At 41.5% G+C, this 25,737-nt stretch overlaps 1 protein-coding gene across 1 annotated transcript in view; it reads right to left on the minus strand.

Annotated features, from left to right (window-relative positions):
- The window catches only part of PTPRJ (protein tyrosine phosphatase receptor type J), a 137,382-nt gene extending 114,114 nt beyond the window's left edge, over nt 1–23,268 (minus strand). The window contains exon 1 of the mRNA XM_084630226.1: nt 22,862–23,268. Coding sequence (XP_084486352.1) covers nt 22,862–22,918 — 57 coding nt within the window. The 5' untranslated portion in view covers nt 22,919–23,268. The remainder of the gene's footprint in view (nt 1–22,861) is intronic.
- Nucleotides 23,269–25,737: the final 2,469 nt, after the last annotated feature.

Raw genomic sequence — 25,737 nt, forward strand, 5'->3', positions numbered from 1 at the left:
GCTCTGACAACCCACATAGTAGAAAAGATTATTATTTAGGGAATAGCTCCCATTGCGTGTGAGTTCCAGTGCCCAATGACTGACAGAGTTATGTACATGACAAAGGCATGGGTCCCTGATGAACTTCAAAATCAGTATCATAGGTGAAAACTAGCAGCATTGCAAGATCACTGCTATTAAAAAAAAAAAAAATTCTAAGTACACTATTTGGTAAAATTTTCCCTCCAGCAAAAAAAAATTACTGTTCATACTTTAAAACCTACAGTTTCAGAGCAATTTGCAAAAAAAGCCAGAGTCCAAAAAGATAATCTGAACATTTCTACGTGATTCTAAAATAAAATTATTAGTACCAAAACAAAGTGAAACTTGACTGGCAGATGTCTACAACTGTGCTCAATGTGAGCTCCTGCCCTTCTAATCTTATTCAGTTCACATCACTGTCTAAATCCCACTGTCACTTTTTAATTCTCAATGTTCCATAACACCATTCTAATACATATGCACCACAAGGCTCAAACCTAGCAGGCCCAATCATGATAGCATTTCCAGAAGAAGTGATATACTCCTACTAAGAGACACGAACACCAGATACCAGTTAGAATAAAAGGAAAGAATTCAAGCACCATAATACTCTATTTTCTAACAGAAAACAAGAAACCACACCGAAGAAGAGAAAGTTTTATAGAACAAATATTAACTATGCAACATTACCTTCTAATTTCCTCCCCCCCTTTTTTTTTGCACTCCACACCAACTAGACACTCCAACGTGTGCACTGTGGTTTTTACAAATAGTAACAGCCTGCCATCATATTGGCTTTGAAAAGTATTGCTCTAACTACCATACTTTGTAGTCAACTCAAAACTATACATGCTGAGACAGAGGGTGTGTTTGTTTTGCAAATAACAGTGGATTTCACTTAGGCCTAGCTAGATAAAACCAATGGGAAAAAAGAACAGCATCCCCATGCAGTCTAAATTTAAATGCAACTCTATAAAATAGATTTCACCCCTGGAGAGAAAGAAGAAACTTCTCTTACTTTTAGAAGGACTGGAAGAGCCTACATAACTTGGTATATCGATTGTAAACCCCACATCTTCCCTTCAAAACACAAAACACCATACACAACTGAGCAATGTATAAACAAAAGTAGCTGCTGTGTATGGATGGTCAGCTCTGCTTTAAAACTTTTCTTCCTGTTGACAATTATTTCAAATGGACGTGTGAACACCCTTTATCAACGCAGTGGCTGACGTGCAGAAGCACTGGCGGGGTTCTTTGGACAAAAAACCCTCCTTCCCCCATGATATGCTCTGTTTGCAAGCATCATTTAGTACAAAACCACCCCCATTTAATCTTTTTATCTTCAGACAAAATCTTCAAAGCTTCTCTCAGAAATTGTCTTCAGTTCACAGAATCTCATGAATCCCTTTGTTAAATATGTGCTTTCACAAAAACCATCAAACGCCCACACGCCCTCAGTATACACAACCTCCACGCATATTACTACATTTAATTTTTGAGGGAGATCCTCTGCCTTGGTTTGCCTATCATTTGTCCTGGTTGTTCTGACCAGTTCTTCTGGACAAAGAGGGCCAAAACACTGTTACTGCAGATTGGTTCAATGCTGTTTCTGGACTGGCCAGATGGGGAGCTGTTTGAGATTAGTTTAAGATGCCTACCCCTCTACCGCCAGCCCATTGGGAACAGAGGCAGCAAGCTTGGTTGCAGAAATTAGATTTTACACTACACTGAGCTAATGCATGGTCGACGTTTTAAAATCATCCTTCCAACAGTGCCACTCGAAGCCCCATAATTCCTCCCTCCACTGCATGGAGGATCTTGAACTTAATAGCTCCTCCTCGCAGTAGCAACAGTGTTGGCAAGTGTTATCCTCCTGTGGCCTGCACAGACCGCACTGGTGACAGGCCAGTCATCCTGCAGTTTCTAGCTGTGGTGGCTGGCTGGCCAGGTCCCCCGGTCATGGGCCAGGCGGCTACTTGGGGAATCTGTCTCCTTTCATTACAGAGGTGGGAAGGTCATCCCTACCACAAGCTATCTCCTGTTGCTGCTGTGAGAGAGACAGGAAAGTAGGTCTCCCCATGCTAATGGAGGGGAGGAGAATGAAGAGCAAGGCTCCGGCCCACCTTTACACACACCCTCCTGAAATGCACTGAGCATAGCTCTGCCCCAACCCCTGGTGTAGCACAATAAGGTTTTTCCTACAGTTTCATCCCCACTGTCATTAAAAACAAGCAAACCAACCCCACATGCACCACGCCACTTTGCGCCAGTAAGGTAAAGGGGAAAAAAGAATTGAGACGAAGCTAGACACGGTCTCCCACAGTATTCTTGTCAGCAAGTTAAAGAAGTACGGGCTGGATGAATGCACTATAAGGTGGGTAGAAAGTTGGCTAGATTGTCGGGCTCAACGGGTAGTGATCAATGGCTCCATGTCTAGTTGGCAGCCGGTGTCAAGTGGAGTGCCCCAAGGGTTGGTCCTGAGGCTGGTTTTGTTCAATATCTTCATAAATGATCTGGAGGATGGTGTGGATTGCACTCTCAGCAAATTTGCGGATGATACTAAACTGGGAGGAGTGGTAGATACGCTGGAGGACAGGGATAGGATACAGAGGGACCTAGACAAATTGGAGGATTGGGCCAAAAGGAATCTGATGAGGTTCAATAAGGATAAGTGCAGGGTCCTGCACTTAGGACGGAAGAACCCAATGCACAGCTACAGACTAGGGACCGAATGGCTAGGCAGCAGTTCTGTGGAAAAGGACCTAGGGGTGACAGTGGACGAGAAGCTGGATATGAGTCAACAGTGTGCCCTTGTTGCCAAGAAGGCCAATGGCATTTTGGGATGTATAAGTAGGGGCATAGCGAGCAGATCGAGGGACATGATCGTCCCCCTCTATTCAACATTGGTGAGGCCTCATCTGGAGTACTGTGTCCAGTTTTGGGCCCCACACTACAAGAAGGATGTGGATAAATTGGAGAGAGTCCAGCGAAGGGCAACAAAAATGGTTAGGGGTCTGGAGCACATGACTTATGAGGAGAGGCTGAGGGAACTGGGATTGTTTAGTCTGCAGAAGAGAAGAATGAGGGGGGATTTGATAGCTACTTTCAACTACCTGAGAGGTGGTTCCAGAGAGGATGGTTCTAGACTATTCTCAGTGGTAGAAGAGGACAGGACAAGGAGTAATGGTCTCAAGTTGCAGTGGGAGAGGTTTAGGTTGGATATTAGGAAAAACTTTTTCACTAGGAGGGTGGTGAAACACTGGAATGTGTTGCCTAGGGAGGTGGTGGAATCTCCTTCCTTAGAAGTTTTTAAGGTCAGGCTTGACAAAGCCCTGGCTGGGATGATTTAATTGGGGATTGGTCCTGCTTTTGAGCAGGGGGTTGGACTAGATGACCTCCTGAGGTCCCTTCCAACCCTGATATTCTATGATTCTAGATTAAGGTAGTCTGGGACGTTGGGCACACCCCACAGGTGGCCCCTGTGCAGACACCTCCCAAACAGAGAATGAACCGATGCAGTGCCCTCTTCTCTCTGCACCCTAAGTAGCTGCAAAACAGGGGATGGAGACAACAGACCTGGTCTGCTCTTGTGGTCAGGGTGGGGCTGGTGGCTTCCTACTTGGCTCTCATGGTTTCTAGAACCAAGGCATACATTTTGAACAGTGAGTTTTTAATGAACCAGTGGAACAATTTACCATGGTGGGTTCTCCATGACTGGCAATTTTTAAATCCAGACTGGATGTTTTTCTAAAAGAAATGCTCTAGGAATTATTTGGGGAAGCTCTATGGCCTGTGTTATACAGACTAGATGATCACAGTGGCTCCCTTCTAACCTCGGAATCTATGAATCCTGCTTTTCCCTCTGCTGAAGGCTGTGTGCAGACTCAGGCAGGCACAACTGAATCAATTCCATTCAGGTTGAGTTTTCAAGATAACCTTTGGAATAACCATGAGGGTTAGAATTTTTTTAATTAAAACAGATTCTGATGTTGTCATATGATGCCAGGAGCTAGGGGCCTATTGTGCCCATGCCTTAATCTGACCCTGAGATGAGATTTAAAGAGCGCTGGTTTTAAAAGAGGGAGTGCTCCGAATTAACAGAGCAACTCAGTTAAGGAGGACTGCTTACCACCAACCATTGAGCCAAGAGGAGCTCAAGACTGAAAGCAACAACATGTTGCTTCTCTACCTAGCTGAAGAAACCCCTTACATGCAACATAACACAAACATTGGTCATTTCAGTCTGGTAGCTTCTTAAAACAACTTCTGAGCTTAGTCTCCGTGACTATGGTATGCTTCTCTTAAAACACAAAGGGTTTATATAACAATGCTTTTCAATTAGTATTTCAGGAACAACTAATTTAATAATATTTTTTGTTTTCCTGTAGACCTAACAAAAGCAAACAAAAAACCTGTTGATAATATTAATAAAAGAAGAAAAGACTACCCCCAGAAATACATTAAGTTTTGACAGGCATATTTTAAGCCAAATACATGTCATATTTTATTCTCTTGCTGCTTATCTCAATGCACAGTTCCTTTTCCTTTAACAAAAATATTCCTCTTTCAAACAATACTTGATGCTAAACAAATACAAGCCAAGTACTAAAACAAATTATTTTGGACACAAAACTCATTTCTGTTCTCCTGCTCTACATTCAGGCAAGCATATATCACTATGTGCCTTGGCTAGTGGTGCTAAAATAATTCTTTACTCTCTTGGCATCAAGACAGTTGACCATGCTTACTCATATATATTCAACACAAGTTTTCTCCTTGAACTACATGGAAGAGGAATGTCCTCTAAACATTAGCACACAGGACTGGGATTCAGAAGATCTGGGTTCTATTTTGCCATTAATTCACAGAGTCACCTAACCTCCTTGTGCCTCATCTTCCATATCTATAAAATAGAGGTGATACCACCTAAATTAGAGGCATAGGTTGTGAGGCTTAATAAATTACTCTTTATAATGGACTTTAAGATACTCTGACAGAAGGTGCTATAGAAGTAATATTTAACAAACAGTTCCCTCCTCTTGCATGATTTATTTATCACAAACAACACTGTTCATCACCATGGAATCAGCTATGAAGTCATAAAACTGGACAGTGACATCACTGAGTCAGAGAACAGTAAAAGGTTGGCTATAAAGGAAGGATAATCTGAAGTCCTCCCTTGTGAGATTTCATTTACACACACACACAAAAAGAGAAAACAACCTGCCTGGTTTTAAAAAGGGAAGAGAAGGAAACTCAATCATCAGAGCCCAGTAAGTTTAATGAGAACATGCTAATTTGACTGAATAAAAGCAGTCCATTTGAGAACACGTAAGAGGAAAACAAACATTAGACAACATCCAGTAGAAATAAAAACATTCCAAATTATTACTTTTTTTATAAAACAGGATAACAAATTTAATGGAAGAATTAAAATACAACAGGTCACATTTGATACTAGCAACTGTCAGAGACAGTATACTGGATTAGATGGACCTAGGTTTTATCTCATAGGGAAATTCCTATGTTCCTGTGACATAGTATCTCTCAATTTTATAAAAGAACTAGCTATGGTTCCACTTTACATTCTCATCAGGAAAATAGAGAAATGCAGATTAGAAAAAAAAAACATTTATATGACAAATATACTTAAAAATGAACGCATTAATTACAAAGAATTCAGCAGCAAGGTGGAAGAAATACTGAGTGATATCCTACAAGACCGAGTTCTAAGTCAAATATTTTCATTAAACTACTCAGGTATTTGTTCCACCTCACTCACTATCTCTGAACACTAACTTGGAAGGGGGAAATAGAGTGTGTTTAGTTAAATTCAGAGCTAAAAGAAAAATACAACACTGAGATTATTAAAGAAATTTGCTGATTTAAAAAAATAAATAATTGTGCACCTCAATAAGCACAAATATTAAAAGAATAGCCAAGTATAGAAACACACAATGGAAGAATACTGACCCAGACATTGGTTCTACAGGCAAGTATCTAGGAGTTAAAAAGGATGATGAATTGAAGGAGTCAACAGTAAGATGCTGTTGCAAAACAGGCATTTGCTATATTGGGTTCTATCAATAAGAGCACCATGTAAAGCAAGTAAAGTAATTATTCCACACCACTTCACACTGGTTAGACATCAGTTGGAGTACTATGTTCAGTACTTTCAGACACTTTTTTTTTTTAATTAAAAATACAGATAAATTGGAGAAAAATTCACAGGACAGAAACATAAAATATAAAGCCCTGGAAAAGGTTTAAGAACACTGGACATCTTCAGTCTGGAGAAAGGTAGACTGATGGAAGGATAACTGTGAACCCATATATTAAAAAAGGATTTGTATTGAATAGGTATGTTTTAAAACTGCAACAGGAAATATTTAGGTTAAATGGGATGGGGAAGCATAGCTAAGCAATGGAACAAGCTGGTAAGTGAATATGTGAAATCTACTTCAACTGCTATTAAAAGCTAGATTTGACATCCAATGGTCATTACGGGTTATGAATAATGGAGTCAATCCTGCAATGGTGCAAGGCGATGTGCTAGACTAGGAACCATCCAAGCCAAAGGATTCTATGATTCCCACTCACAAAAAGGCCTCTTCCTTTTTTCTTGACTTCCCACTAAGGCTCCTTTTCCCCATTTAGATTCCTTCTGGGGATACTCTCAGATCCTTCTCTCCAACCCTAAGCACATAATGAATGAGGGAGAAAAGGTTTCATTTCTAGAAGTGTGCCAGCAACTCTGTACTGGGTCTTGTCACTGCTCCATTACAGTTGTGTGCTGCGAGGTTTCCTCTCTTCAGAGCACTAGAGATTTCCACAGAGCGCTGCTGCGGGTTCACTGGTCTAAATTGAGAACACCCAAATATGGCATCTTCACAGAGAAGCTTATTGTGGAGGAAGAACAGTGGCAGGGACAGATACAGAAGCAGGAGGAGAGGTTGCATGGGGTGACCTGGTGAGGGAAGTCACTGAAGTTTCTAACCCATTAACATCACCCAACTTTATTAAGCACCACTTATTATTAAAGTTGCCTGATACTTCCTATTATAAGATCCTGTTTTCAATTGCTTAGAACTTTGTCAAACTAGCTGTCTGGGCTGAAATTTTTCATGCTGTGTGTCTGCCTCTGACTGAATATTATTATTATTATTATTTTTAAATATCAGCCAAAACGGTTCAGCTGTTTCTGAGAACACAGCTAAGGGAAAATGTTTTTGCCAGAATTTTTAATACGGACATCTTTTCTTTGAATAGGTCAAATGCCTCCATGCTTTGGAGCAAGAACTTGAAATTTACCAGGGGGATGGCTTTTGTGTCAGAGATGTGCTTTTGGCCAGTTAAAATCCATCCAAATGTGGGAGCGTATTCGAGTTGTGTAGAGGAGGAGGCGGTTGTCTCTAGGACCCCTGCTTCATTTGTTCAGAAGCTAGAAGGTATGTAGTAAATGATGCAGGAAATTTCAAGAAGAGAAATTTCAGGTTAAGGCAGCTGAATACTTCTCTCTCTAACTGGATTCCATCCCTGCCCCAGAGTTCCTATAGGATGCCAAAAAAACTAAAAATTCTGCACACAATAATATGCATAATTTTGTCAAAATAACACAATATAATCAAAAACAAGGAGGAGTCTGGTGGCATCTTAAAGACTAACAGATTTATTTGGGCATAAGTTTTTGTGGGTAAAAAAACCCTGAAACCTCCATGCATCTGAAGAAATGAGTTTTTTACTCAAATAAACCTGTTAGTCTTTAAAGTACTACCGGACTCCTCATTGTTTTTGTGGATACAGACTAACACGGCTATCCCTCTGATACATACACAATATAATCACATCAGTTTCAATTATTTTGGTAATTTATTTCGAAATACCTGTCAGCAAGTATGTCTGTAACAATACAGACAACAAAAAAGATTCAGGAAATTTTTTTTGACAAATAAATTCCTTACTAAGCTTATTAATACAGAACTTTCAGTAATAATTCATTTAAACTACAGTACAGAAATGTATTTCCCACACCGCTCAGAAGCAGTGCAAAGGCTTGGCAGAGTCCGGGGTAATGGAGAAGCTAAGGAAGAGGGAAGTAATTGCTCAGAAAGAGCCTGGGAGTGAACCTGGAGGGTTGTTGGGTGTGGATGGGAGAAGTATGGAATAGGGTTTGTTTTTTTGCCGGGGAATTGTTATGGATTTGGGGAACCTACCCCATGCAGACCCTGGCTGACCCCTTGGCTCTCCCATTCAGACACATTTGCCCCTGTCCCGCACACCCCATTCAGCCAGGCATATCTGCACATGTCTCCATGGCTGGTTGCGCCTCATCAGCCCCTGGTGGGCAAAGGGTTTAATTGCAGTGTGACCCATCTCACGGCTTCCATTCGCCTCCAGGTCAGAATCAAATATTCTGCTGGGGGAGGGAGACTGTGGGGGACATTAATTCCATGCTTGCACAGTGGCACAGAATTCCCCCAGGGGTAAACCAAATTTTTCATTGGTGGTCACTAACTGTGTGTTCCTCACTTTCCAACTTAAAACCCTGGGGTCTGATTTGCATGAGTGCTGAGCATTCTCAGCTGCAACTGAAGTAAATAGGAACTGTGCTTAGCATTATATTGTGCTTCACATGTTCAAATTATTCTGCAAAAAATCATGTCATAGGTTTCTCATATTGAGCACCCAAAATTAGTGGATACTTTTGGCCTTAATATCTCTGTGTCTCACTTCCTAATCTGTGACATGGAGAAAATACTATCACTTACTTCACAAGAATTTTGTGAAGATAATATTTGTGAAGCACTCAGATACTATAGCGGTAAGTGTCATAGAAAAGCCAATGAGAAAATTAATAATTTTGCCTTCAGAGCAGAATAGTTTGCAATATAAATAAGGCCTGGAGCCACACATTGAACAGTGAGGCTAAAACAAAATATATAATAGCTGCTCATTAAGTGAGCACGATCCATTCTGTGCACTGAAAGAGGCAGGGGTCTTATGGAAAAAAATAGTATGTGATCATATAATTAAAGACAATATCATAATGCATTAGTTCAAGGGAGCAAAATGAAATGTTACACATGGAATATTAATTCTGGCATTTCCTAACCTTTGAAGTTCTTGACTTTGCAACCTTAGTAATGTTCTTTTACCATCCTTTTGTATGTGTAATAGTAATATAGAATTGTAGGCACCTCACTTGGGGTTCCGGATGCTACAATAAGTAGTATTGTTTCATATTAGCGAAACATAGTATAATCAATTACCATTGGCCCTCTTCTGCAGTGGCCAGCTCCCGTTTTAGAGCAAGAGGAAAATGCACCCTTTCTAGTGTGTAGTGCGGAACATGGACAGTGGAGTCATATTTCTTCCTGGACTGTGATGATCAGCTGACGCCCTCTAAAGTGTGACATTTATTACACTTATCTTCACATATATAAACTACAAAGGTCATTGGTCATAAATCTACATTAGCCAACCTTTTTTAAAGCCAGCTACAGTATCCAAATTGATGATCTCATGCAAGAGCAAACTCCACCGAATGACTGCAAACTGGATGAATTAGTATTTCCTTTTACTGGCTTTAAATAGTTCTCAAATTAGGGGCATTGGTCCATATCACTGTTGCCAGTCATAAAAAGAAGTGTGGGGGAGGGGTGGAAGAGAATTGGAACATTCCATAACCTAGAGGAGAGAGTTTACATGTTAACATCACTATCTTCAATTAGGGCCTGGTCCAGTACCAACTGAGGTCAATGGAAAGACTCCCATTGACTTAAATGGCTTTGGATCAGGACCTTACAGAAATAGCTTTACACTTGCCTTCCATTAATTTCAGTGAGTGGCCCCATGTTCTTACAAGATCTCATCAAGAAGCAAGGGGATTGATTAAATTTTTATTTCACAGATTAATACAGTTTAATTTTACCTTACAGTAATGAAACAATGTGCACACGAGCTCTGCTTCAGCAGCTCCCGTATGTTGCAAATTTATAAAGGTTGCACATATCTGGCTCTTTGCGCATTCTCCCTAGCTCCACCCCATTTCCTTTTGAGGGCTCTTGGGTTTGGAAGACTCTACTTACATTTCAGTTTCTTAAGAATGCAGGCAGGAAAGAGTCTAAGCCCCAGATTTAACAAACCTTTAAAACTGTTTATTCTCCAAATCCTTCTGAATTACACCCCTACACATTTCTCATATTGATCTTTTCATTTCTAAAGTGTGGAGGGTAACATCCCCAGATTTGCTATTTTTATTTTACATCCTTCACACTCAGCTGTGCAAGTGCATATGAACCACAGATTGCCCACAAGCAGCGTTATCTGTATGTGGGACTTATGAAGAGGTTAGTGTTAAAACCACACACAGACACTAAGCATTTGTTAACATAAGATTACAAACAGGTTTGTTTTAATGAATAATAACCTGTAGGGATATGTACAACGTGGGGCCTAAACAGCTCGATAATATCAATTTAAATGCAGTCATTTTTATTAGCATGCTGATTTTCCCAACATCCTACGTCAATATAATAGGACGTATTTTTGACCTTGATCTTTCAAAGAGATCTATGCAGGCATAAGGGCCCTTTGCAGGTTCAAGGCTATAGTGTGCTCTCTTAGGCTCTGATCCTGTAATGGTTTGTATGCAGGCAGCACCACTACCAAGTCCACTTGAAGTAACTGAGACTTAATGCATTGCAAGATCAGGGGCCAGGTGGTAGGGAGAAATTTACTGCTGTGCAGCCCAAGGCCTGTGCACCACTTAAGTCACACTTAAGCCATTTAAAGAAAAAAAAACTTAAGTGGATCCCAACTTCAGGCTTATCTTCTGCCCAGAGGTGAATTTCCCCTTACAGTATGAGAAACAATCTTTCATCTGTGCCTGTTGTAAGGAAGACCTTTGCTATACATAAATGGGACAAGAATTAATCAATTCACTCAGAAACGAAAAGACAACCCAGCTTTTGTCTGATTTACAACCTATTCATGACCAGAAAGAAGGAATACTTTATTCATAAAAAAGGAGGAAGTAGTTGCAGAGAAGGTTTTGTCTCCAGCTGTCATTTATGACCCTGTTGATGCTCAGAAGGAAATATTTGTGGATATAACGCATCATCAACTTTTATGTTAACTTCCTAAAAATCAGCAGGAAACTGAAAAAGAATTACAGCAGTGCCCAGGGACTCCAATCAGATCGGGGTCATATTGTGCTAGGTACGATGCCAATTTGTAATAGTTGCCCCAAATGCTTACAGTGTAAAGGTCACTAAACATGCTGGTTGCAGCACACCAGAGGAGGAAGTGAAGGAGGGAGGAAGGATGAAGGTAACACCACCACCACAAAGCCATGCTCCTTTTGCCTGGCTATGTGTACAATTTGAAACCTGAGTTGACTTCAGGAGACAAGGACCAGAGAGTTGACTTGGGAGCTTATGTAGCTTACCCCCGTGCATGGGAGTTTGTACGTGTTAGCCACATGAGCTAACAGTGTGAAGTTGGGATCAGGGCCTGCCCAGGAGTTATTAAGAAGTATAGCAATCTGACAAAAGAAGAGACATCAGATCAACAGATTCTCTTCTTAGCAGTCTAATTAGAGAAGCGTGGCAATGGTTTTGCATAACTAAGAAACTGCCTAGAAGTGTCTAGTCCCTCTACCACTTCTTTAGCTTCAGGATAATAACTTTGTTTTTCCCAGCAGGGTTTCTACAGTGGGAGAGACAGAGCTCTTGCCCACTGCTACTCCTAAACCTCTTCAGAGTTGTTACTAGGAACCTCATGTGCCAAACTGGGATTCAGATGGTTCCTTTAGCTGCGTTGGAAGGCAGAGCAGCAAAACTTCCAATTTGAGGAGAGGAGACAGCCTTAAAAGGTCTTTCCTGGTGTCAAAAAAAGAAGTCTTTGCTATCAGGGAAGCTAAGTTAGGGAGCACAATGCCTCCTACCTCTCCCACAGGATTCTGTATTACTGGGGCCAGATAGTCAACCTGACGAAAGTCTCAGATTAACAGGTTACTTCAGAGATCATCTCAGTTGATGATGCGAAGTCCTGGGGGCAAAGGAAACAAACAGAACCCACAGCAACAGCTGGAAATGATACTTGGCACACAAGACATCTCGTCTCCGCCCCCCCCCACCCCCTTTTATCTCTTTTTGTTTCATATTGGAATCTGTCCATTTTCATTCACGATTGAGCAGTAAGAAGCATGCTGCTGGGACCAGCTCTGAAAGCGGCAATGAAGGTAGGCAAGGATGTATCAGGGGTGTGCTCCAACAATAAATCTTTGGCACACTTTGATTGGTGCTTCTTACTGTAACTCACATGATGTACAGATTGACCCAAACAGAGACTGAAAAGAATGAGGTTTGTGCAAGTGGGTGTGTGTACTTGAACTGATTTAGATTTGCCCAAAAGTATGATTTTGATTGCTCATATGCAGTGCTGATTGCTCCATCTACATACACATAGAGGTTAGAGTTTTTGGTGTTTGTATACTTTTAAGAGGAAGACTGAGCCCCTCTTAGCACAAGTGACCTTCAACCTCACATTAGTAGGGCAAGTCCACAGAATTTGTTCACTTGTATGGAGTAGGGTTTGCTTTGGCAATTGCCCAGAATTGTTTGTGATATTGGGTGATTTACAGTCACTTCTGCTGAGCCAAAAAGGATACATTGTAGGAGCTTTAGAGAAGGAAATGGAGTTTATAGACAGATCAGCCTTTTGCAAATCTAGAGCAAAACAGTTTCATTTTTACTGTGTAGAGGAGGTTTGTTAAATTTTATAATTGTAAAGGGAATTATTCTTACCAGGCCATAATCATTTGGGGGGCGGAGAAGTGGACCGAATACTCTTTACAATACTATTGTACTCCAAAACAATAAATACTTATCAGAGCTCGTCTTCTGTTAACTTCTGGTGCACCATGTACGTCTACTCTGAAACCAGGAAATAGTTCAACAGATGCATACAAAATACGTAGATTGATTCAAAGACAATAGCTAAATACCAGTTAAACCACACACTGTGGGCTCTACGTTGTAGTGCTGGGAAATTAGCACCATTTAGGGTAGTTCCAGAACTTATATTAACCTGCAAATATTTGCTGCTGGCTAACGCTTAGCATACAAAGTCTCAAATTGGTGTCAGTACTTTGCCAACTATAATATAGATGTGTGTGTGTGTGTGTGTGTGTATTTTGTTTCACAGTTTGCTTATAGTGTGAATTACTAGCTTTTTTTCAGTCAACTAAATGACTGCAAAATGAAGTTTAATGCATGAATTGCTTTTTTTAATTAAGATCAACATTTTTAAAGTCCCATTTATTGAATTTTTTAAAATCTATCACTTGTTCTTTTAATTGGGGCCTGATCTTGTTGTCACTGAAGTCAATAGCAAAATTCCCCATTCATGGCACTGCCAGTAGGCGCTTGTCCCACACCCTCGTAATAGTTATGGAGTTGTCTTGATGGACAGCAGAGAGAACTGTATCTTTGCTCTTTGACTACAAGAGCAGTCTTCTGTGGAGGTGAGCCTTCTCTGAGCTCTCAGGAGGGGATCAAAGAAAGACCCAGGGGAAAAAAAAGACTCATAGTTACAGAATTTTGCATCAAACCAATAGAATTATATTTCAAAAAGCAGTTTATAGTTTGGGTTAACCACTACCAGCCAATACCTAGACACAATTAGAATTGGAAGAAAGAGATGGGTGACATTAAGATAGTGACACATTGTGCCATGAAATTGGAGGACCAAGTGAGTTCAGATGTTTCACCTTAAATATGAAATTGCTTCAGGTTTTCTAATATGGAAATCTGTGATTGCGTGAGTGAAAAAAAAGACATTATATTCAGAAGGGTCAATATAAAAATGGTCAACATGTTTTCGTTGTTGTTGCCTCTCAGCTCCTTTGTTTTGAGGTATCTGCGGGAGATTTCCAAGTGGAAATACTTGATAACTCCTTTGCCCTGTAGGTTTACTTCAAAAATAAAATAAATAAATAAATAAATAAACAAACTGACAAGCATTGGTGAGGCTTTAATGGTTACCTAACATGCATCACTACAAGTACTGCATTGTTATGAAGAGTACAAGACGTACAGATCCAATCCCAGATTTAACAGCCCCATCTCTCAACAAGGGGGCATTTAAAATTTTTACTGCACTTAACCACGACTCATCACAAAAAGCTATCTAACAGCTCTGGAAACACCATCAAACATATATATGCCTGTTTCAATTATTAACCCAGTTTGTACTTAGACATGTAATCTGTAATTGGTTAATTATAAAATATCCAAGCCATTTTCATTGTTAGGCCATTCATCTTAATATTAATAATACAGCTAACTGAAAAAACACATTGTTTTGTGAAAAGTCTTCAAAACCTAAGTTTTGGGGCAAAATTTAAAATTTTCAAAAAACACTGACTGCTCTAAGCTGGTTTAAACAAGCTGAAAAAAATTTGCATGAAAACTTCCTACAGAACATTTTCACTGAAATTTTGAAAATTCAGAACTTTTCAATCAGCTCTAATTACATTGTCAGGAATCTTTTAACAATTTTTAAGAAATGTGTCATTTAGAAGAATTCAGATTTTCATGCTGCTGACTTTAAGTTTCCCTTTACGTCATGTCAAAAGATGGGGGGGGAGGGGTTTCTATTCAGATTTCTATACCACAGCATTACAATCAGAATCCCACCAATCTAAAAAAGGCCAGATTTAGACCTCAGATAGGTGCCTCTGGCTTCCTCTCTCAAACACAGGTGCACAAAACTGCATTGTACAGTTTATTTGCACTCCTCACCCCTCCCCCAACAAGAAGTTACAAGAGACTGATCTTTCCCAGTCACTGTTTCTCTTTATGCAATTTTAAAGCTTTGAGGGAAATATCACTTTATAAAGACTCAGGGATGAGATTTCAGTGCACTGTATGGTCATATTTGTGCAACTTCTCTTAAAGTCGGAAACTCACGGCTAACATGCAGTGCAATGCATTAGAAGTTTACCCTTCAACAGTAACATGAAAGCCAATAAATTCGCACACCGATATGCTTATCTTGTTTGTCTTGGAAAGAATATTTTCTTTTAAAAAAAAAAAATCCATGAATGACAAAATTGCAAATACTCATATGTGAGAGAGAGAGCAGAACTATGCACAGAAACAAACCAAGTTTTAATTGGCACTGACTGCTTTTTATGAAAGCATGCAAACTGTGTCAAGGATTACAAAAAGTCGCTAATCCTGCGAGGGGACCAGCAAAACACTGTGTGACCAAGAAAGAGTGTTTTACACAGAGGAAAATCTTGTGTTTTCAATAATTCCTTGAACTACAATGAGATTTAAAAGGCAATTTTGAGACTTGTACATGCTCACCAGTGTTAGTAAGATATTAGAATTCCTGTGTCTGTTGTCACGGGAAAAACACAATTAAACAAAAGAGTCCTTAGACATTTAGAGAAGTTCAGTTATCTTACCTCTCGTTCCATTCTGAAGCATTTTGTAGGTCTAAAAGACTCCTGCAGCACCAAAGAATGCAATCAAGTGTAATCACAGAAGCCTCCCACCCCTCCACACTCAAGTGTTCAACTCCAGTTCAGCTTTTACATTAATAAGGTATAATTATGCATATGGAAATTTACTGTCAGCCAAAGACACAATTATTCTGAAAACACCAGGTTTCAGAACCAGTTTTGAGTGTTTAAGGCAGGGTATGCCTGATATGGTAACAGAATCATTGGTGGGGTTTTGAGTCCATTTTTCTCAATGGTTCATGCAAGCTACTCTTCCTGCTGTAATGCAACTACTAACATCATGACCTTCATTCTCTCCGTCTCTTTCTCTCTCTCACAGACACACAGAGCTGCGGAATCATCTAAGGCTTTGTCAACACTAGCACTTTTGTCGGCAAAACTTTTGTCAGTCAGGGCTGTGGAAAAAAACCACACCACTGACCGACATACGTTTCACCAACCAAAGTGCCGGTGTGGACAGCGCTATGCCTGTGGCAGACACTCTCCTGCCAACATAGCTGCCGTCGCTCGTCGGGGGTGGTTTAATTATGCTGACGGGAGAGCTCTCTCCCGCTGGCATAGAGTGTCTACACAGGAGCAGTGAGATAGCCATACCACTGTAAAGTCCGTAGCATAAACGTAGCCTAAGTATCCATAGAAGCTACAGACTGGTCTCAAAGATGGATCATGTCAGCTAACCCAAGCCCCTTGCCAGTGCAGGATTGTTCCCCTTTCTATATGGGCTAGCGTTACCACCAATCTAATTTTAAATGTTGCAAACGCTGAGGGGCTTCCTCTATTTTCACTGGGAGATTAGGCCACTCACCAGCAGATCTGGAACCCCCAAAACACCAGTTCTTCCTATTTCAAAAGAAGCCAGTGCAAGGAAGAGCAGCAGAAGCTCCCTGATGCCAAGGAGAGCAATGAGTTTGTCGTACTTTAAGAAAAAATTATCTCACGGAACAGAAAACCTTTACATAAGTAGGAGGAATCCCCGGAGTTTTCTCACAACTTCCAAATCGACTCATTTTACTGCACATGAGCAACAAATCTCAGAGCCAGGGGAAGAAGAGGAACTAATAGACTCCACTAAGGCCCTCAAGAATACACACAGCCACAGGCCCTAATGAGTAAATATGGGGCTGAATGTCTTCAAAACTTGCTTTGGATAAATAACCCCCTACACGGAACACTCACACTAAGGCCACCTTCAATATAACTCTTCAAACTGACAGACAACAACTATCGCAATATTGCCAAAAGGAGCAAGGAATCAATCCCAGAGTAAGTCTCATACAGACTCATCTGCCTTTTTGACACAGATTATAAAATCCTGACCAAGAAAATGGCTAGTCACCTGCCTCCTTCACTCTGGGCCATGTTTAGGGAGAGAAGGCTGAGATAACCTAAGAGATTTGAAATATATACACTCATAATGTGAAAACGTCTTGACCTTCTCTGAATACAGAGAAAGCCTTTGACCAGGCAATATGGACATACAGTATCTACTTGCAATGCTGCAGCAAATGGAATTTAATTCATAATGCAGCTCAAGATCCTGCCTTCAAGTGTTTCCTTCCTAGTTAGCTGGAGGCTCAGAATCAGAACCTTTGCAGCTTCAATAGCCTGATCAGGCAAAACTGTTTCCTTTTTCTCATTACTCTTCACATGACCAAATCCCAGGCCAATATTATGCAAAGAATACGCAGAACAATTTTATGTTTTTGCAGATGACATGCTCCCACGTACCACAAAACCAAGCAACAACAACAACAAAATTAGCTCTTTTGAGTGGCCAAACAAAAAACATGTTTAAAAAAGAATGCATCTTTCCTAAGGCCTAAAATAGTGCCATGCATACATACTCTTTCACACCACACAGCCCATGTGCATATCTATGCAAGTGTTGGGAACTAATTTAAGTCATGCTAGAATTTTTTCTTAATTATTTCAGTTTTGAAATAGCTTTGCATGACAAAAAAAAATAGCATGCATGTGGTGGGGGGAGGGGAGGAGGTGTCAAAGAAAAAAGAGACAGAAGTAAAACAGAAAAGGCCAACACAGAACATGTATGTACAAGGTACATCAGTGGGTAGCAAGTGTTTGCTTTATGTTGTTTAGGGAAGATGCAAGGTATCCCATCTAGTGGCCACTTTTTTTTCCTCCCAAGGTGGGCCTTGTTAATGTGATTTGAGATATGGGCCACACTCCTCTTCCCCACCTTATTGTGAATACCAAAGAGTCTTGGAGGAACGTCTAAAGCCCTGACCATGCACTCTCTAGTACATAGGCATGGCAGTCCAAGTGTGCCTGAATGGATATGCAGAAAACTGGATCTATCTATGCTTAGTGAAGAGCCTTGGTATAGGCTTCTAGATTAGCAGAACTGATGGGTGGACATCTGTTCTGTTCCTCTCCTTCTGCACACATTTCCTAGATGTCAGATCCTCCATTTCCCCCTACACATTTTGGCCCCTTCTGATCTGGGCATGCTAGGTTATCTTCTTCCCTGATTCCCTAAGCCCTTCTCTCCTGCACAATCCTCTCCTGCTGAAGGAGGACTGCCCACTCCTTGAGCGGAGCTCTTGTTTACTCTCCTCAGAACAGTGGTCCCTCCTTTGTAGAGGCAGCTAGGCTGGCTCCTCCTCATTTCCAGTTACCTTTAGAGGTGTTCAAGCTCTTAGGCCATGTCTACACTTACAAGCTTACAGTGGCACAGCTGTAAGAGTGCTCGTGTAGCCGCGTTATGCCTGTTGACATCATAGAGCTCTCTCCTGTTGACATCATAAAACCAGCTCAGCGAACGGCAGTAGCTATGCTGGCAAGAAAGCGTCTCCCACCGACCTAGTCCTGTGCACACTACCACTTATGCCAGCAAAATTTATGTCGTTCGGGGGGGGGGGGGTGTTTCACACCCTGAGTAACAAAAGTTTTGTCGACATAAGTTCTAGTGTAGACATGGCCTTGGTTGCAATTAAGGACCTGAACACCAAGGGAAAGAACCAGCAGCATCTGACCAACTAGGTCTCTGCAGACCACCAGTTGTTCCTACACCACAATTTTGGAATCACAGATTAATTTATTTTAACAGCATTCTACTCCCACAGGTAAAGCATTTAATTAAACCAGTGGCGGGTTTTAAGGTCACTAGAACTCAAACCCACAATTTCTAACCTTCATCCCATAGCAGATGTGGAAACGCTCCCCCTTAGTACACTGCAATTCTAGAAGGAAGTGTACAAATTAAAATTACATGGGTTAGTAAAATCCAGCCTTATATGATAAACAACCAAACAAGATTTTATTCATTAGCATTCTCTCTCTCACTTTCTCTTACTTAGTAATTCCAACCAAAAAATTTACATGGCATGAAAATTCTAGATCATGGGTGCCTGTACCTAGCAGAGTTAAGGAAGTACTATTAATAGCAATGCTGTTTGCACAGACTGTATATCCACACTGTGAGCCTGCATTGTGATCTCAAAGATGCAGAAGAGGATTTGTGTGTGTGTGTGTGTGTGCGCGACTGTAAGAGGCCTTCAGAACATGCAGCATATGCATCGTTATTTGCGGTGAAGAGGAAACCATTCTCTGATTTTCTGTCATATTTAAAATAAAGAATTTGCGAAGTATTATAGAAGGAATCAATGTTCTCTGCTCATTGTTTAGAACATTCAGAAGGACTACCATTTAACATTTATTGGGGTTAAGAACAAGAATGAAAGAACTTATCCCAGCATCTGCAGTTCTGCTCTATTCAATGACATAAACAATCACCTGCTTTGGGGGGTAGGGATACCCAAGTGTAACTTCACAGATTTAAAAAACAAACAAACAAAATATTTTACAGCAACAGATCACTCCAAAATACATCCCATAAGGCATCAATTTTTAGTCTCCACAGTTAAGCATTCCCTATGCCTATCTACCTAAGAAGAAGAAAAGGAGTACTTGTGGCACCTTAGAGACTTTCAAATTTATTTGAGCATAAGCTTTCGTGAGCTTCATCGATGAAGTGAGCTGTAGCTCACGAAAGCTTATGCTCAAATACATTTGTTAGTCTCTAAGGTGCCACAAGTACTCCTTTTCTTTTTGCGAATACAGACTAACACGGCTGCTACTCTGAAACCTACCTAATAAGAGTTGGTTTAAGAGCTGATCAAACTTCAAGATGAACAATTCACCCCAGAAATAGAATATTTAATGTAGCAGAGAAAGCCTTTTATTTTTCTTATTTTTTTTTAAAGTTTAACTGAGCCCTAAATCAGCTTCACTTTAAATCTTTGCTATAGAGCAATTTGCTATATATTTTTATTAAACTCTTATTTTTAAACTGTTTTTAATTTGAAGTGTAAATTAAGTTGACTTATAACAACTCCAGTTTCAAAACTGAAATTTAGCAAACAGTTAATACATAATGCAGTTTATTAGGCCAAAGATATTAAACAAGACTCAACCATAATGGTTAACAATGGCTATTATATTCGTGCAATGCAATGCAATGCAAAAATGGTCCAAATTCATCCCCGCTATAACAGTATTGACTTCAACGATTTACACCGGGTATTAAATGTACCCAATTATGTTACATAGCGAGCCCAAATTTCAAATACTGTGCCCCTAGCAAGACATCCCAATCCTTTACTTGGAAACTCAAATCAACAATTACATCACAATCCTATAGCTAACCTACTGATATAACTTCAGTGCGATTTCTGTGTTTGGTAAAGCTATAGGATCAGGTTGCTAGGTGTATTTTAAAGGGCATTTATGCACCTAAGTGACAATGCAGCCATCCAAATGCAGGGTTGGAATATGCTGTCATAGCCCCCACTTTGGAAAACTGAGTCTATGTTGTCAAATCCCTAATGTCAAATATTTAGTGTAATTTTAAAGTGGTTAATTCTCACAAATATGGTCTTTGCTATAACTTAGTAAGTTTAAAAATGGTTTCCCCATTGCAGTCAATCGGGTTGTACAAACGTAACAGCCAGATCACAAAAATTATCTTTACTCATGCGAGTAGCCCTGTTGAAATCAAGTGAGGTAGGACGACTCATGTGAGCAAGAGTTTGCAGAATCAGGCCCTCAGCAAAGACAGGTCTCCGCTATAGTTTTTATTCAAGTATGAACGTCACTGGCTTTGTCTCCTCTTCCTGAAAAGAACTGGCTTTTAAACACTACAAAAAGATCAAGAACATCAATTAAGAAATTAAGGTTACTAACTTAAAACATTCTAGCATAATTCTTGACATTCACAGAAGTGTCAAAAATAAGTCACAAATGAAATGAAGTTATACAAATTTATTACTCTGCATGCAATGGGTCTTTAAAGAAAGAAAGACAGAAAGAAACGGAGAAGGTATATCAGAGCATAATTAGGAAGGTGTCATGATTTAAGGAGAGATTTTTATTAAAACACTGGTCATAAGTTTCAGAGTAGCAGCCGTGTGAGTCTGTATTCGCAAAAAGAAAAGGAGTACTTGTGGCACCTTAGAGACTAACCAATTTATTTGAGCATAAGCTTTCATGAGCTACAGCATTCGATGAAGTGAGCTGTAGCTCACAAAAGCTTATGCTCAAATAAATTTGTTAGTCTCTAAGGTGCCACAAGTACTCCTTTTCTTTTGGTCGTAAGTTAAAACACTGGTCATAAGTTAAGGCCCAGACCCTGAAAGATGATCAGCACAAGCAGATCCCTATGCTAGTGTAGAGCCCCACTGAAATCAATGGGGCATGGTGCAGGCAGATCCCGGTGCAGCACAGCAATGTCAGATTGCAAGGTGGTGACCAAAGACAGCCCTTGCCCAAGTCTCAAAAAATACAAGCTTTTACCATATTCAGGAGTATTCAGATCTAGGAAGGGATATACTTGGATCCCATCTCTAAATTAGTCTTAGATCTCTACATTATTTTTTCAACAAATATTGGGTAATGATTGGAAGGGATTTCAGAGGGATATACAAACAGTATGGGTAGAGGCCTTTTCATTTTTCTGGGATCCAACACTCCAGAGCTGCTTAATCCCCACAGAAGTGGGCCATTTCCCTAAAAATTCCCAACTTCTGAAAGGAGATAACAGGGCTGGTGATTTGTATCTCTCTAATGTCTGAGATATGAACAGTTTAATGTTGATGGACTGTGATAAGCCTTTACCAAACTGGTCACAACACAATGGTAAACCATAGGAAGAGTATTCTTAAAAGAAATGCAAGTTTGCAAGAAATAAATAGCTACACCATGTCTTTTTTTTATAATATCAGGTCTCCCATAGCTGGAAACTGAACTGCAGGCTGGATTCTCGCTCTTGTCCTGCTTTAATTTGTTGATTTAAGTGGATTTACTCCCAAGTGTGAAACTTGTCTAAGCAAGCAGAGAATCAAACCCCTTCCTGGTCTGGTTCAAGACTTGAAAAGTTTCAGATTCGCCGCTGACAGGAAGCTAACAACTGGACTTGGTCTGTGTACTTCACAAGCTCACTGGGCTGTAGTTGTTCCCACTGAATGAGCTAAAGTTCATCTTCAGGCCAAGATTGTCAAAATTGGTAACTAGTGATTTGGGGTCCTTTGGTGTTCAGGTGCCCAACCTGAAACACCCTAGGGAGGCCTGATTTTCAGTAAGTGCTGAGTACCTGGCCTCTGCAGGCCAGGCTCCTTTAAGGTATTTCAGAAGTGGAGCACCTCAACAGAAACATAAAAATAAATCCAGATCACTGGTCATTTTTCAGGGCCTTGGCCTTAAGAGGAACTATAGTCCCTTCGCTGTCAGTGTCCAGGAAACAAGTCCAGCACACTTGGCCCCCCAGACACACCCAGCCTCCCTGCCGCCGCCCCCATGACCTAGCAGCGCACCTGCCTGGCTCTGCAGCTTCACCCACCCCACCCCGCCGGGCCCGGGTGGCAACGCGACAGCCCCCACCCCCTACTGTCCCGACCCAGGCCCCCGCCGGAGTGCGAGCCCCGAGAGCCCCGCATTGCCCCTCCCGCCTCTGCCCGCTGCGGCCACATGGCCGGTCGCCCAGCCCGGCGCCGGCGGAACGGCTTTCCACTGGACCCCGAGCGCGGCACCGCCAGAGACCACCGAGCGCGCGCGCGCTCCTGAGCGAGCCCGGGAGCCCGCCCCACTGACAGGTGGCTGGGGAGGGGGAAAGGCGAGAAGAGGACAGGTTCCAGGCGCGGGGAGGAGGGCCCTGGGGCAGGCTGCATGGCGGGACGCCGGGGACAGACTACAGCGCCCAGGGGGAGAGAGGGGCCGGTTGCATGCGGCGGGGGATTTGGCAGGGGCGCCCTCCAGCCCGTCCCCGGCTCTCCCAGGGCGCCTTACCTTGGCGAGGCAGAGCAGGAGCAGCAGGCGGAGGAAGAGCTGCCCTGGCTGCTTCATGGTCCTGAAGAGCTCTCCCCGCTGCGGGCGCAGCCACTTAGCCCGACTCCGGCTTCCCCGGGGACATGGCAGGGCTGCGCGCCCCAGCACTCAGCAGCGCCCGGCGGGGTCCCTCCCGCCTCCCGCCCCCCGCCTCTCTCTCTCTCTCTCTCTCTGCGCTCCGCAGGCGGCTGCTTTCTCGCTCCGCCTGCCGCGCACCCCGCGCTGAAAATGCGGGAGTTCGGAGCGGGGGCAAGTCCCGGGCAGGGTGGAGCGAGATGCGCAGGCAGGACTCCCGGTGAAGCTCGCCTCCTGCTCTGGGGAGAGAGAGAGAGAGTCAGTCACCTCCCCTCTGAACACTCATCGCTTCCGCTGCTGCCAGGGGGAGGAATTCGCCTCCTGTTGTCAAGGGTTTAAAAGGCCATTTTGCTGCTGGGAAGTTGTTGCTGCACTCCCCCCCCCCCCCCATCTGACATTCCCCCTTTCTGTCTCCCAGCTGGGCTGGACGAGGAAGTGGCTCACTCAAAACTTTTCTAGCCCTCCCACATTCTTTCTGCAATCGACTGGGAAATGGAGCCGGAGAGGGATGTTCTCCTCTTCCCCCTCCCCCTTTCAGTCTCTGAAAAAGGACATTCTTAATGGGGCTTTCTCTGGTACTGCAAACAGCGAGATCTCCGCTTCTCAGAGCACATGGGGCTTGTTACAATATTTCTAGAGCGGAAGATTATGCACAGAACTCAAAGAACAGATTAAAACGAGCACACAGCGGGACGAATGGCATGTAAATATTCTTTGTGATACTCATGAGTTCCCAGAAGCATTGATGTGAGCCCGCATGCAGGGTGAGATTTAACAGGGCTACTCAGTTCTGGAGTATGCTAATTAACGAGATTTTCTTTTCCTCCCCCCCCCCCTTAACGTTTAGATTTATATTTTATGATCATGCAGCATTGTTCAACTGGGGAAACAGGAATGGGTGACAAAACAAAAACTGGTGTTCTGAAATGACTCAGTGAAACACAGTTCACCCCGAGGAAGTTATCGGAAATAATTCCTTTCAGCTGACGCTCGTATTTTTTTACCGCTTTTGTAAATGTCTGCGCAATTTCAAATGAACATTTTTATAATCTAATTTACTTCTCAGGGTTAATGTACGTTTTACATTTCATTCACCTTGGACAATGAAAACAGACAAGTTAGTTCCATTTTGGTTTATAGTCAGTTTGGTCTTAATTCCACTTTCAAGCTCTAAACTCTGCTTCAAAGATGTAATGCTTAAATTAGGAACACTGCAGGTGAATGACTGAATCCACTTAAAATCTATTTTAATTGACTTTTTTAATGATAAAAACATTGATAAACGTTTTTTCAAGACCTTGTTTTTACAAAATGTAAAATCTTTCAAACACTGAAGCATGTGCATAACTTTACATAGTTTTATAATTCCTTAAAAGTCAAAGGGATTATGCACACAAAGTTCTGTATATGTTGAAGTGTTTCCATGATTAGGGCCTAAATAGATCTGTCTTTATCTTGTTAGTAAAAATGAGGGAGTTTCCCTCATTTCTGAAATACCTAGATAACTACTTTAGAAAAGTACTTTACATTTCTTAAGGTACTTTAGAAAAAATGCTTTTTAGTGTAAGTTCAGATATTTGGAGTGTTTTGAAACACAAACTATTGCCTACATAGCAGAGACAAAAATATTATGAATACAAGTATATTATGAATATAAACAAGCATTTAATTAGGCTTTTCATTAATAACAGTCAGGCTAGAGTTAGCAATCATTGTAGGGTAGATAAAGGGGCAGTAATTTTAATGAGTCATTTAGGGGTATCTTAAGATATTTTATATTTGTTTGGTTTTAATTTATATGGACACCACAGCAATATCCAAATAAGCAATAGTTTATAAATCAAAATTAAATAAACAGCATAATACTACCCTACATTTGTATAGCAATTTTGAGAACAAAGGATCTCAAAATCATTCACCAGCCAAGTGTTCCACCCTGTATACCTCCTTGGCTTCAGTGAGGCGACTTGTGTGAGAAAAGATCTGCAGGCTAAGCCCAGATGCACAAAAACTGTAGCCCTGATCCTTCAAGGAGCTTCCTGTGGGGGGTCCCCATTGCCCACATGGAGCCCCACTTAAGTCAATTGGGGACTGGGGGGGTCCACCCATGCAAATGTGATTGCAGAACTGGGACCTGTATAAAGGGATCATTTCACTTGCTCCAGAAATGCACCCATTTTGTAAAATTGTTTAGCAGCATATAACCTCAATTTAAAAATCCAGTCTCGCAAACTCTGTCATATGAGAATAGTCCTGCTGAAAGTAATGGGATTTCTCACATGAGAGTTTCCAGGATCAAGCCCTGAATAATTAATCCAACCACTATTGAAATTAATGGGAGTCCCTGTGATGACTTTAATATTAATTTTATTGGGTGTTTACTGGGCCTGGGATGGGGGAGATATCATGGGTTTAAGGCGCTGTTTCAAATCACACACAGCAGGGACTTGAATGCAGGTGAGTGCTATATTGACTATAATGGGATGGGATCTCTCTCTTTCTCTCTCTAGTTTTTTGTGAGGAATTACCTTAGGGCATGTCTTCACTGGCCATGTTAAAGTGCTGCCATGCACTTTAACATGCCTTGTGTAGTCACGGCACAGCACTGGGAGAGAGCTCTCCCAGCACTCTAAAAAAAACCACCCTCACAAGGGGCGCGGCTCCCAGGGCTGGTGAACTGTCTATACTGGCATGTTACAGCACTGAAATTTGCAGTGCTCCAGGGTGGTTTTTTTTTCATGCCCCTGAGTGAGAAAGTTGCA

Source organism: Lepidochelys olivacea (assembly GCF_965140295.1).
Source record: "Lepidochelys olivacea isolate rLepOli2 genome assembly, chromosome: 6".
NCBI classification, from domain to species: domain Eukaryota; kingdom Metazoa; phylum Chordata; order Testudines; family Cheloniidae; genus Lepidochelys; species Lepidochelys olivacea.